The sequence below is a fragment of the Hippoglossus stenolepis genome, chromosome 6, assembly GCF_022539355.2.
Source record: "Hippoglossus stenolepis isolate QCI-W04-F060 chromosome 6, HSTE1.2, whole genome shotgun sequence".
NCBI lineage: Eukaryota > Metazoa > Chordata > Actinopteri > Pleuronectiformes > Pleuronectidae > Hippoglossus > Hippoglossus stenolepis.
The window spans coordinates 20,487,563-20,499,388 of record NC_061488.1 but is presented as its reverse complement, the minus strand read 5'-3'; the positions used below and the strand labels follow the sequence as shown (position 1 = coordinate 20,499,388).

Sequence of the window (11,826 nt, the reverse complement as noted above, 5' to 3'; positions counted from 1 at the left end):
CGATTGCATCACAAACAAATGCTGCTATAATAGATTGATCGTTTTGTGAAGAATGGCAGGAATCCACTGCTGTCTGCTGTTGTTTCTCAGTTAACAGCCACAGGTCTCGTAACCCGTCACCACACATGTGTCAAAATGAGCCATCGGCCGTTCCTCCGACTCTCTCTGACCCCCGAGGAATGGAAGGAGAGCAGAGAGCAGGCAGCAGCACTGAGAGTGACACTAAACGATGGGGACAATATCTGACAGCATGCAGATGTCACCATGGATCTTCTGGAGGTGTCACACTGTTGGACACGGGCCTGGCTGCGAGGGCTCGCTACGGGGGATGAGTGTCATAAAAGAACGATGGGGAGGAGGGGGAGGTTTTTGAGCACATTCACATAAAACATGGTTACTTCAACTGGACTCTGGTTCCCTGAATCAGTTTTCTTTGCACCAAGAGGCCTGATGATATGTGCTTTAAAAAGAGACGCAGTACGATGAGGTGAACACAGGGAGAACAGTCAAATCTGGTGTTTCCACTCAACACAAACCTAAACAAACCAAACTTAAACACACAACTAAGTCAACTTTTCCTATGTGGATCAGACCAAAAAAACCCAAACTGGTGGCATGTTCAAGCTCTTGGACTCATTAGTCCTGAATCACTCACAGAACAAAGCCTGGAGATAAATTCAGCACATCATAAATCCCTTCAGGACGCCGTCTCCGTGTGGCCAGCTCCTCTCTGTTATCAGGGAGCTGCTGGCTGGTAGCTGCAGCTCGATAATGGCCCGCACTGTTTACTGATCCTCGCAGGAAACTGACGCTCACATTAAAGTGGCCTCGGGATTTTGTGAGTAAAGTCCACAGTTCATTTCTGAGCATATGCGGATGAGTGCAGTCACGGGGTATCTGGCTATCATGAGAAGGAATGTAAATATCCAGTGTTAGTTATGTCCACTTAAAGAATTTGTTCTGTCGGGGTTATTGAGACATTGGAATTTCAAATTACATTGTTTGGCCATTTTCTTCTCTGTTTATACATATATAGATATATAGGTTATGTGTGATTGATTTATACAAATACTTTAAATTCTCGAGAAAAAACATTACTGGATTGCAATGCAGCATGTAAAAGGTGTATAGTAGTTCTTGTAACCTTATTCAGCTGGTGTGAATTGCATTTAAAATAAGCCCTATAAGTGGTATGTAAGTAGTATAAGGTGGATATTATCCCTTTTGAGTCACGTCTTTACTAATTTTCCATTTGTAATTGTTTGACAGATTTTATTGTTGCAGTTGTGTCTGATTGTTTTCTCTCTGTATGTCGATATCAAATACAAAAGTATATATAAATAAAAGTAATATTTTTCCCTTGATCAGTTTTGTCTTTAGGTTTCTTTTCTAATTGAAATTCCTAACAGCTAAATTGCAATGTCAGTTAAGTGTTGAGGATCCACACCAACATTCTGAGACAGAAAAATGACAAAAGGTTACATTCAACATCCCGTCTCTTGGTTTGATCAATTACTCCCAATGGAACATTGGTTCAGAGTTCATCTTTATCATGATCTTTGAGTCAGCATCACTTAACAACACCTTCAGCTGTGTTAAGTGAGGAACAGAGGCTGTGGACTCACCGCTGACGAGCCTTCCCGCTGTGCAGAGCGTCTGGACGTCCTCTCACGTTGTCCAACTCTCACTTTTTGTAACGTTGACTGCGGACCAGCCTCCATTCTCTCTCTCTCTCACACACACACACACACAAAGTAAACAGAACCTTTCAAATGAGACAGTTGCTCCTCATGTGTGTTTAGTGGGGCATGCAGCACCGAGACCAAAGATCTTCTACTTTTCCTGTAAATGTTCACATGTTCTCGTGCGGGACAAAAATGTTTCAGTGAGAAAAAAAGAGATAATTCATGGACATTTTATGGGAATGAATTGGAGAAACGATTAATAAAAAAAACAGCAGGGGGACAAAAGCAATGTGTGTCACCACATATGTAAATGATGGAAAACTGCACATAACACAAATCTACCATCAATATTCCCAGTATGGGGCCCTTTAGTTGCACCAGGGATTTGAACCATCAACTTTTGAGGATCCCCTTGCCTCCCCCACTAGAAGAAACTGGAATCATCTCATTAAGACATTCCCAGTATAGAGTGTTTATAAACAGGCTCTTGTTCATCCCTGGTGATGGATGTGTGCTCCCTATCACAAGCTCTTCCCCCTGACTCCCCAAATCCTCTTTAACAATCTCACTGCCACTGTTTCACAACCACACACTGCAACACACATACACACACTTACTGAACCCTCCATATTTTCAGCATTGACCTTTCTTCCTCTGTGGGTGGGCCCTTGAGTTTATGTGATTGCATTATTTTTAATAGTGAGAGAAAATGTGTGTGTGTGTGTGTTATGAGGGAGGAGGGTGCATCTGAGAGGCCAGTGTGAGTCTGCTAATGAAGAAAAACAACATGGCTGTCAAGGCCTCCCACGAGCAGGTCAAACACAGTAGCTGGAGGGGTCGAGGTCAGAGGGGGGCACAAGGTCAAAGGTCAACATCAAGGCCAAGAGTAGGCCGCGACCTCTGCTGAGTTGCAAAAAACGTGGGAGGTGCAGAGTAAACTTTTGTGGAGGCAAAGTGTCTTTCTTCTCAAGAGGAGCCATCAGATCAAATTCATATGTCAGCTGAAGTCAACGAAGGGAGCTGGTAATGACTGATAGACAGATGAAAAGTGTTGTTTATTTGTTTGTTTTAATGTTTACAGTACACTGACCCACCGCACATATTTAACATTTCTCAAAGTACAAAATAAACCATCAAAATGGCAAAAATTGTGAAAATGAAAATGTGTAAATTAAACTAAGTTGTTTGTATTTTAAAAACAATAAAAGATTAAAAAAATAAAACAAAATGAGATTGTATGATTACAATTAAAAACAGCAATAAAATGCACAAAAAACATAAATTCTCAGAAATACTTTTGGATCATGGCTGGTATATGTATTTACACGTCTGTTTTACGAAGTTACAAAAAAAATATTCCCCCCCCCCAATATGACGTGATATTTCGTGCATTTGTCGGAGAGCCCCCGAAAAACACCAGATAAAACCCTGTAAATAAAATCTGTCACAGCTTCATACAAATGTATATTTCATAAGGGTCCGAGTTTTTGGCAACTTTAAAAATAAAATACTCTAATAAAAACCTCTGTGTGGACTGTTCGCTCACAACAGCAGGTTTCTGACATCAGGTCTTTTATCCAACTGATGTTGACCTAAAATCAAGAGGAGAGGAGGCTGACAGGAGTTTATATCAACGTCTGACACCTCAATCGTCCCTTTTAAAACTAATATTGAAGCAGCAATCTCAAAGATGTTCATTTAAATCGATGTCAGTTACGTCTCTATCTAACACTGAATGAGGTAACACACGGTGACTGAGCCTATTGCCATGTTCATATATCTACATCTATTAGAAACTATAAGAGCAGTGTGAGTCACATCGCTGCAGCTGAACCCAAGTGAAGAATCTGTGGCTTCACTTAGCTGATAAAAACAGATACTGTAAACTTTGTAATAAAAGAGCATAATAAATAAAAACAATGAAATTAAACTAAAATGTACAGTTTGGTTCTCCTCTTGATTTTGTGCTGTAAATGTGATTTGGAGGGTTCTCGGGGAGAGCGAGTGTTCGTGTCCCTCCGGTTCACCCTTTGTTTGTCCATTCAGCTCCCGATCAGAGGCGACGTCTCGTCATAGCCGCCGTCCAGCTGCCCTGGAGCCTTGCGGTAAATGATGAACTGGAAGGAGATCTGAACCAGAGTGTCAAGGAAATCAATAGAAATCCTGGGAAAGAGTCTGTTGAATGCAAGAACAGTTATTGACTGGACAAAGTGGGAAAACTGCCAAGGGGCCTCACCTTCGTCAGAGTTCATTGTTTTTTGTAACTTAATTTGTATATTATCTTCTAAGTTGTATCCTGCATTGTAGCCACACCTCAGCTTTATCTCACCAAGGGGACTTGTGCAGAGGTGGAAAGTAACTAAGTACAAATACTTTGATAATGTACTTCAACTGATTTTTCAGATATCTGTAATTTACTTAAGTATTTATTTTTCTGTTGCCTTCTTACTTATACTCGCTACATTTTAACACAACTATCAAAACAGGCTTGTTACTTTCGTTTCACTGCATTTAAGGGGAATTATGAATTTATTATCAATGCATAGTAGTTTTTGGTGCTCACAAATATTTTCTAGCTTTAACCCCTCGGTTAAATATTCTTCAAACTATATTAATGTGACATGAGTCTCAAATTGTTTTGCATGGATACAGTCGGTAGAAACGACCTTCAGAGGGGAAATTCTTACTTTTGTACTTTGAGTAAATTTCAGAGCCTGTGCTTCTAATGTTTACTTGATTAAAGCAGATGAATGTGTACTTTTACTTGAGTTGACTTTAAAACAAGAATATGTACTTCTACGTGAGTAAAGATTGTGTGTAAGTTTGTTACCGCTGGATCTTTGTCAAAATTAGGTCATAACACCTTTGTTATTTCAGTTTCTGTTGTGCTCGCATGGTGCATATTTCTTGATAAAGTTGCGTTTGGGAATATTCTGCTGGTGAGCACTGTGCTTAACATTTTGGGAAAAAGGCTTATTTACCTACTGACAGAGTTAGATGAGAAGACTGACACAAGACCACTCTTGTGTTTGTACAGTAAATATGAAGCTGCAGCCAGGAGCTGATTATTTTAGCTAATCTGGAAACAGGGAAAGCAGCTCTAGACTCTGTCCAAAGGTACAGCAGCGCTGAGGCTTAATACTGAACACGTCCCTCTTTTAGTTTAATTCACATACCATCAGGGTTTTCGAGGCCCTGTGTGCTGGATTTCTTTGCTAAGAATAGTGATTTCCTGGCAGCTCAGTTACTGGTTAGCACAGCTGAAACTTCATTGATGTGTAAGTAATTTTTAAGTGTATTTTTAAAAAATTCTATTAAATTGAGCTATTCCTTTGATAAGTACCAGGGACAGGTGTGTTTTACCCCAGGGCCTGCTGGTGGGTCATGTAAACAGTGGACAATCTGATGTACTGGACGAGGAAAAAACACACAACCCGACATCATCGAGTCACATGCATCTGCATCATCTACATCTTCACTGAAAACAATGAGGGACGCAACTTTAGTCCACCACTAGCGTTTGAGGAGACACATGTCCTCCAGGGGCCACTGATCTAAGTTTTATAGTCTTGTTTCTTTCCTGACAACGAGCTAGATTCCCCGTGAGGACCTTTGAGACTGTATATTAAGTTTTTACACACACAGGCACGAGATCATAACCATCTGAGGAACCTCCCTCTGTCAAAGCTCTGCACTGGCTGATATGTATCATGTACATGGGATTAAGGAGAAACAGGCAGCAGGCCCCATGCCTGTTTAAAGAGAGTTGTTTAAAGGATACAAGGACATCTAGAGAGAGGGTGCCGAGGCTGCCGATGAGCCAGGGCAGGTGATGGATCATGTAGCTTTTCTCGCCTTGGCCGTCGTCTGGGTTCTTAAGTAGGACACTCAGGCCGTATGTGGTGTTTCCCAGGATGACCAGCGCGAACAGGAAGTAGGACACTCCCTCTGTCGACTTCCTCTTGAACTGTGGGGAGGTTAAGTGGCAAGAACAAAAACTTTATTTTAAAAAAGCAATAGAAGCTGTTTACAGCTGCCACATATTTTCCACCAGACTGATGCATTCATGTATATGTGAAAGTGCAGAAGCAAAAAAAACTCCACTTTATCAGCATGTTAGTTTCAATAGAGTTTCACCCGCTCGGTTTTCAGGTACATTGAATTTTTGGCTTTGGCTTAAATTTTTTAGTTTGTGCATTTTTAAATATACAAAAAACTTGTAATGCCTTAACAGCTTTTTTACATTAAAGGGATAGTTCACTTAAAAAAGGAAAATGTACTCTATTTACTCGTTGCAGCAGAATCTGATACAATTGAAGTCAATGGTGACCTATACTTCAGATGTAATAAAACAACAGAAAAAACATAACATGCCTCCATATTCTTCGTGTGGTGTCATCCAAGTGTCCGCAAGCCCCGACATTCACATTCGACTCGAAACAGGGTCATTGTCACTGTGTTTTATACCTAAAAGTCTGCGGATATATTCCTACGAGGTGCATTCACGGACCCTTAGGTTCAAAACACAGAGAAAATGACGCCATTTCGAGTCGAATATGAATGTCGGGCTTGCGGACGCTTGGATGACACCACACGAGCAGTATGGAGGATTTTCTGTGGTTTTATTATGTCTGAAGTCTAGGTAACCATTGACTTCAATTGTATCGGATTTGGATGCTACAAAGTTTACTTCTGTAGACTCCAGAAATGTTTTGTGGACTCAAACACTTCACCCACCCCTCCCTCAACACAGTGGTCAGTGGACGATGAGTGCATTTTCATGAACTATCTTTTAATGATTAATATACTTTAATATTATTCTTAAATGTGTCACCTCTTACATTAATTTATCCTTATCCATACTCATAAATATCTACATTGTTAACTTGTAACCCATCGGGTAACCGTGGATACCTGACCCAATATAAGACTCTACCTCCGCACAAAACTATCTGAACCTCATTATTTCCATTGGATGTGGTTTAAACAATATAAGTGTGATAATAAAACAGGTGTAACCAGAAATAAAAGGTAAACATAAAATATTAAACTTTGCATGACACAGTTATGCAGAAGTAATATTGTAATTATTATAATTGCTCTAATTATCATTATTAATGTTATTAGTATCAGTCAATGTCTGTCTACAGTTTGCAGCAGTTTGTAGCAGAGTCTGCTTTGTCATACTTACATTAGTGTACATCTGAGGAAGTCTAGAACACAGGTAGAGCACAGATGACACTGAGCCAATGGAGAAACCAATGATCTCTTTGGGGGTAAAAGCCTGAAGCGACAGAGACACAAAATTATTAGGGGAACAAATCCTAACTAATTCACATTCCTTGGGTTCCTTATTAAACAAATGAATAGGACGCACCTTGACGTGGCTAAGGGTAGAGGTCGAGAGCAGGGTGCGACCTCTGAACCCAGAGGAGATAACTTCCTGTTGGGCAGCCAGCCCTGGGAGGTGGATGAGGTTTGCTGTGAAGCCCAGGGCGCAGGCTACACCCACCACGTTCAAAACCCTCCTTCCTGGAGAAGAGACGGCACCTGAGTTTATTTGTTAATACTGAGAAAGATCTCTCAGCACATTCCCACAGTCCTCCAGACAGGGGTTACTGTGTCAAAGGTGGTGAAGGCAACAAACACCACAGCGACATGAGACATGTGATGACATCATCACAGGGAACAGGAGATTACACTCTTCCTCTCTCTGGACTGGTGCTGGACCATTGTTCATCAGCATTTATGTGAGATGTGTAAGATAAAAGAACTGAAATAATCAGTGCTGTGATGGTGGCTGGATCAGTAAAGAATCTGGCTGCAGTTTTAGCATTGAGGGTGAAATACAAGTCGTGGGGTTTTTCATGTCTTTACCACATTTTAACAAAGAGCAGGATACCACACAAGGAGCTAGAATCCAAATAAGGCACCGTAACGCAAATAAACAAATACAAATTAACAAAGCAAAACACTCACTTTCATTCACTCTGTTGTTTAACTTGTAGTAAAAGTACATGGCCAGCATCAGTAAGTCAGCAAACACGTAATAAACGGCCGTGTATGTCTGAAAGAGAAGAAGAAAGATGTGTTATCAGAACATGTTATCAGAGAAGAAGGAAACATTGGATTTTCTTCACAAAGTCTTTGTCATGGAAAAGATGTTTGTATCAATTGGGGCCCATTGTAATGTTGACACACTTTGTCAAGTCATCGACATTTATCATCTTAGTCATCAACACATGAACTCTAATTAGCAGGTAAAGGCTCTGATAATACGACAATGTGGTTTCCTCTTTACTGATAACATAAAATACACACATTTGTTTCTTTAAAACTGTCTTAAGATATAATTTCTGCTTTAAAGAACTTCTGATGAGTACTTTTCATTGCTTTTGGCAGTTTACAGATCAATCAATTGATTAAAAAAAAGTTATAGATTGACTCGCAGCTCTACTTCATGATGGTGAAAACCCTGAGGCAAACATTTTATCACAAGTCACCTGAAGTGGAAGCTGGTCTGCCAGGAAGGAGCCCACCAGATTACACATGTCACCTCCCAACCACAGCAACAGGAACCAAATGGAAAGGGCGCTGTCCATATTCCCCGTTTTGCACGAGCTGTAGTACTGTCTGCAAATCGCAACAACACACAAATTACACACTGAGACATACGTTTAGATTTTAAAAAATCATTACCCTTGAGAAACAGATGCCAACACATACGGAAGTGAAGACACCATGAAGCAAAGGATGGACAGGAGGCCTAGGTAGATGCTGGCCATGTCCCTTGCATCCTGGGCACATTCTCCAAGACCATTCCAAACCCACTGGGAGCCATTAGGGCACAAAGAGCTGAAGTTTCCTTGACCGGCCGATCCAAAGGGACCCCGTGTGAGGGCTGCCTTTGTCCCCATACTCTGCTGGAGAAAAAAAAACATCGGTAAATATCCACTTCTCTTTTTGCATTAATGTTTCAAACATTGATACTAATGAACGTTCCAAATGTTGTTCTCTCTCTCACTCTGTTACAAGCAATATCTCTTGCACTGCTGTACATGCTGAGAGAGGGATCCTCATCTGTTACTTTCTTTCTTTAAATTCAGATTTCTGCGTTTAACTTTTCCCCTGTTAAAGGGTTTTTGGAAGTTTTCCTCACACCGATCGAGGGTTAAGGGCAGAGACATTGTTAAGACATATGAGGCAAACTGATTTGTGAATATGGGCTATACAAATAACATTTGATTTTATCTGTTATTATTATTATTATTAGTATGACAACAAAACATGTCTAGTCGCACAGATGCCGACATGGCGCAGTTCACACGGTTGAAACGAGGTCAAAGGTTGTTGTGGACAACAACAGAACAGCCGGTTTCTGTCCAGACTCGGATATTGAGCCGCTGATTAGATCAAGACAGGGTTGTTTGAATAAAGTCGCTTTAAGAGTGGCTGCATTTCTACACAGGCCGACACAGGAAAACATATGGTTTCACCCAGGGACAAGAAAGTCAACAGAAAGCAAGGGACGAATAAATCAAATGAAGGCAGTAGAAGCTAGTTACGACAACAGAATAAAACATGTCCGGAGCTCGACAGGACAAACACGTAGAAAGCAGCACACAGGAGAAGAGGAGAGCGTCGTGTTTATCTTGCCTGAATATCTGCTGACATGTCGGTGAACTCCTCAGCACAACAACGGAGGAGCAGCCGCAGACTATACACAGGAACAACACGGAAGCTGCAGATAAACAAGTCTGATCTGGGGCTGCGAGCTGATTGGTCGCTGCGCTGAAACGTCACTAAAGGAAAACAGAGTCGCCTTCAAAATAAAAGCTTCACGTCCAAACGGCCAGTGATACATTTATACTGTAAAAATTTTTTTTGAAAATTACAATGTAAATTTAATGAGATTCAATAAGACGGTCTATGGCGTGAGAAAAACTTTATTTTACTTTTGCAATCTAATGGTAATTAAGAGAGTTTTATTATTCCATCATACAGGAACTGTAATGATGAAACTATGAATTAATATGTTATATATGATTAATACATGTGACAACTATTTACTTTATACTTTAATTGCTGCAGGATCTTGTGAATTCTCCATCCATTGCAGTTTTTATTACAAGGTCATTATTCTATTTTAATTTTATAATTTTAAACATTTCTACTCTACCATCTTATTTGTATTACTTTTCTTCCTTCAACTTATTTTTAAAGATTTTTATACAGATGTCTTCTTTTTATTTCTTTGACCTGTTTTAATCTCTCAACCTCTCCTTTTTAATCTATTTTACTTTGCCTTATGAAATGTGCTTTAAAAATAGAACTGCCTTGCCTAGTAATAGATTGATCGCTCAGTCAATACAATGGTACAAATTAGGGAAAAGCATTGCTTATTACCGAAAGGCGCAAGAGATGTGAACTGGTAGGTTTCTATCACAGCCCTGTCTTTCCCTCGGATGACTTGTTCAGACTGTGAAGGTTGAGAAGAAAATTCTTCTTCTCCTCTACACAGTCGAGGATCTACATAAACACTATTCCATGGTGGAAACTGTCCAATAGTAGAATATTTATTAAGGCTGAGAACAAGCTCGTAATATGCTTTCACATTAACGCTACTTTTTTTAAGCAATGAAAAAAGTTAGTGGTGCAGATCTGATTCACCAGCTTGCAGACATTTTCACATTCTCTCATCACATATCAACAAGCCTTGCTAAATCTGGTTATTTCACTCTCCGGGGTAAATCAGTCATCAGTCCGAGGCCCCCTGCATTCTTCAACAAGCTTTGCATTTTAGTGAGCAGCCGTGAAAAACAATATGATATCCAGGTCCATAAGGGTTAAAACCACAGACTCGTATGCAAATGTACTTACCCGGAGATGTTGTAGACAACTGTTCCTTTCTTTAGTTATAGGCGGAGATGAGGAGATGTCTCTATTTCCCCAGAAGAAAAGGTTTATGAAGTCAGTCTTCTTTGTTGAAAGCTACACAGGATTCCATTACTGCCAAAGAACAATTATCAAGAGTAAACATCCTACCTGGAGAAGACAATCAAATCCAATGTCAGACTTTAGATGAAAGGGAAAGAGAGAGAAGACTTCACTCAATAAATGATCTGAGGTGATTTACAAACTGTGTCAGCTGACCATCGGTCAGACTGACGACTCAGCACCTCAACACGCTGACGTCAGCTCCTGCAGTTTTATTTCCGTGTCTGCTGCAAGTTTCCACTATTGTCACGTGATTGTGGTCAAGTAAGCAAAATTTAAGTCAGCTGACATCTGGATTTTGTTGTGCATTTCCTCATGCACTTACGGTACTGGTGCTGAAAGGTGAATGTGAACAGAGCACAAACAGTGCACGGCATATATGTTTACACAGAATGAAGTGGAATATACAGTATGTTCTTTAACCAGGGACATGGTTATTATTTGTGACATTATAATAACAATTCCCCGCAACTATAGTTGCATTAAACTAGAATAGCTGTCAGCAGAGTGTCTACTTCTGCCAAGGTCTAAAATTCCCACATCTAAAAACCACATTTAAATTCACTAGATCCAGATTTTCATTTGGATCTGCACAAAATTGTAAACACTCATTAATATCAGTCGCCCTAAATATACCAGTTTTATTTTAATCAAGATCCATGATTCTCCATAGAAACAATCCCATCTTGCAATGCTAAAGAAAGTGTAACGAATTCCTGGATCCACACCAAAATTCAATGGGTTTTTCCGTGATCTGTCTGTCTGCCAAGTTTCGTGGTAATCCCTCCAGTAGTTTTTGTGGGATCTTGCTAACTAACAGAAAAAACAGAACCTCCTTGGTGGAGGTAACAATAACGGCACGCAGTAATCCGCATACCTCCACCAAGGCCCAACAGTCCCCTCATTTAATCAAGCTGCACCAAATTCTACACACTCGCATATTAGTCCCCCTAAATATGCCTGATTAGATACAGTTATTCCCTGGGAAACTGGTGAAAATGTGAAAGTCCTATTTTGCATTGTTAAAGAAAGTAAAAAAAAAAAAATCCTGATACGCCCCTTTATCTTCATCTGTGTCAAAAAAGTATTGGGTTATTTCTTGTCACATGTTCCATCCTTACACAATGTATCCTGGAACTCTAAA

The 11,826-nt window shown here is 40.1% G+C and overlaps 1 protein-coding gene across 6 annotated transcripts; it reads right to left on the bottom strand.

Annotated features, from left to right (window-relative positions):
* Nucleotides 1-2,734: 2,734 nt before the first annotated feature.
* slc66a1 (solute carrier family 66 member 1) lies at nucleotides 2,735-10,857 on the bottom strand. Of its 6 annotated transcripts, none has more exons than XM_035160141.2 (10): nucleotides 10,731-10,857; nucleotides 10,566-10,626; nucleotides 9,342-9,402; nucleotides 8,412-8,608; nucleotides 8,189-8,318; nucleotides 7,665-7,752; nucleotides 7,063-7,217; nucleotides 6,877-6,969; nucleotides 5,467-5,652; nucleotides 2,735-3,814 (listed from the first exon to the last, which is right to left on the bottom strand). In XM_035160141.2, the coding sequence occupies exons 3-10, from the start codon at nucleotides 9,357-9,359 to the stop codon at nucleotides 3,728-3,730; spliced, it is 954 nt and encodes a 317-aa protein (XP_035016032.2). In that variant the 5' UTR covers nucleotides 9,360-9,402; nucleotides 10,566-10,626; nucleotides 10,731-10,857; the 3' UTR covers nucleotides 2,735-3,727. The 6 variants fall into 6 exon arrangements, with proteins under 6 accessions (XP_035016032.2, XP_035016034.2, XP_035016035.2 ...); XM_035160143.2 differs by having other exon boundaries at nucleotides 8,412-8,605; nucleotides 10,731-10,856; XM_035160144.2 differs by lacking the exon at nucleotides 9,342-9,402.
* Nucleotides 10,858-11,826: the final 969 nt, after the last annotated feature.

What these genes read in the sequence shown, in the direction of transcription:
- slc66a1 (XM_035160141.2), bottom strand. An exon ending in CAGACCAGCTTCCACTTCAG is followed by an intron (nt 7,753 to 8,188) that starts GTGACTTGTGAT and finishes CTTCTCTTTCAG; the next exon opens with ACATACACGGCCGTTTATTA. An exon ending in AAACAACAGAGTGAATGAAA is followed by an intron (nt 7,218 to 7,664) that starts GTGAGTGTTTTG and finishes TCTCTTCTCCAG; the next exon opens with GAAGGAGGGTTTTGAACGTG.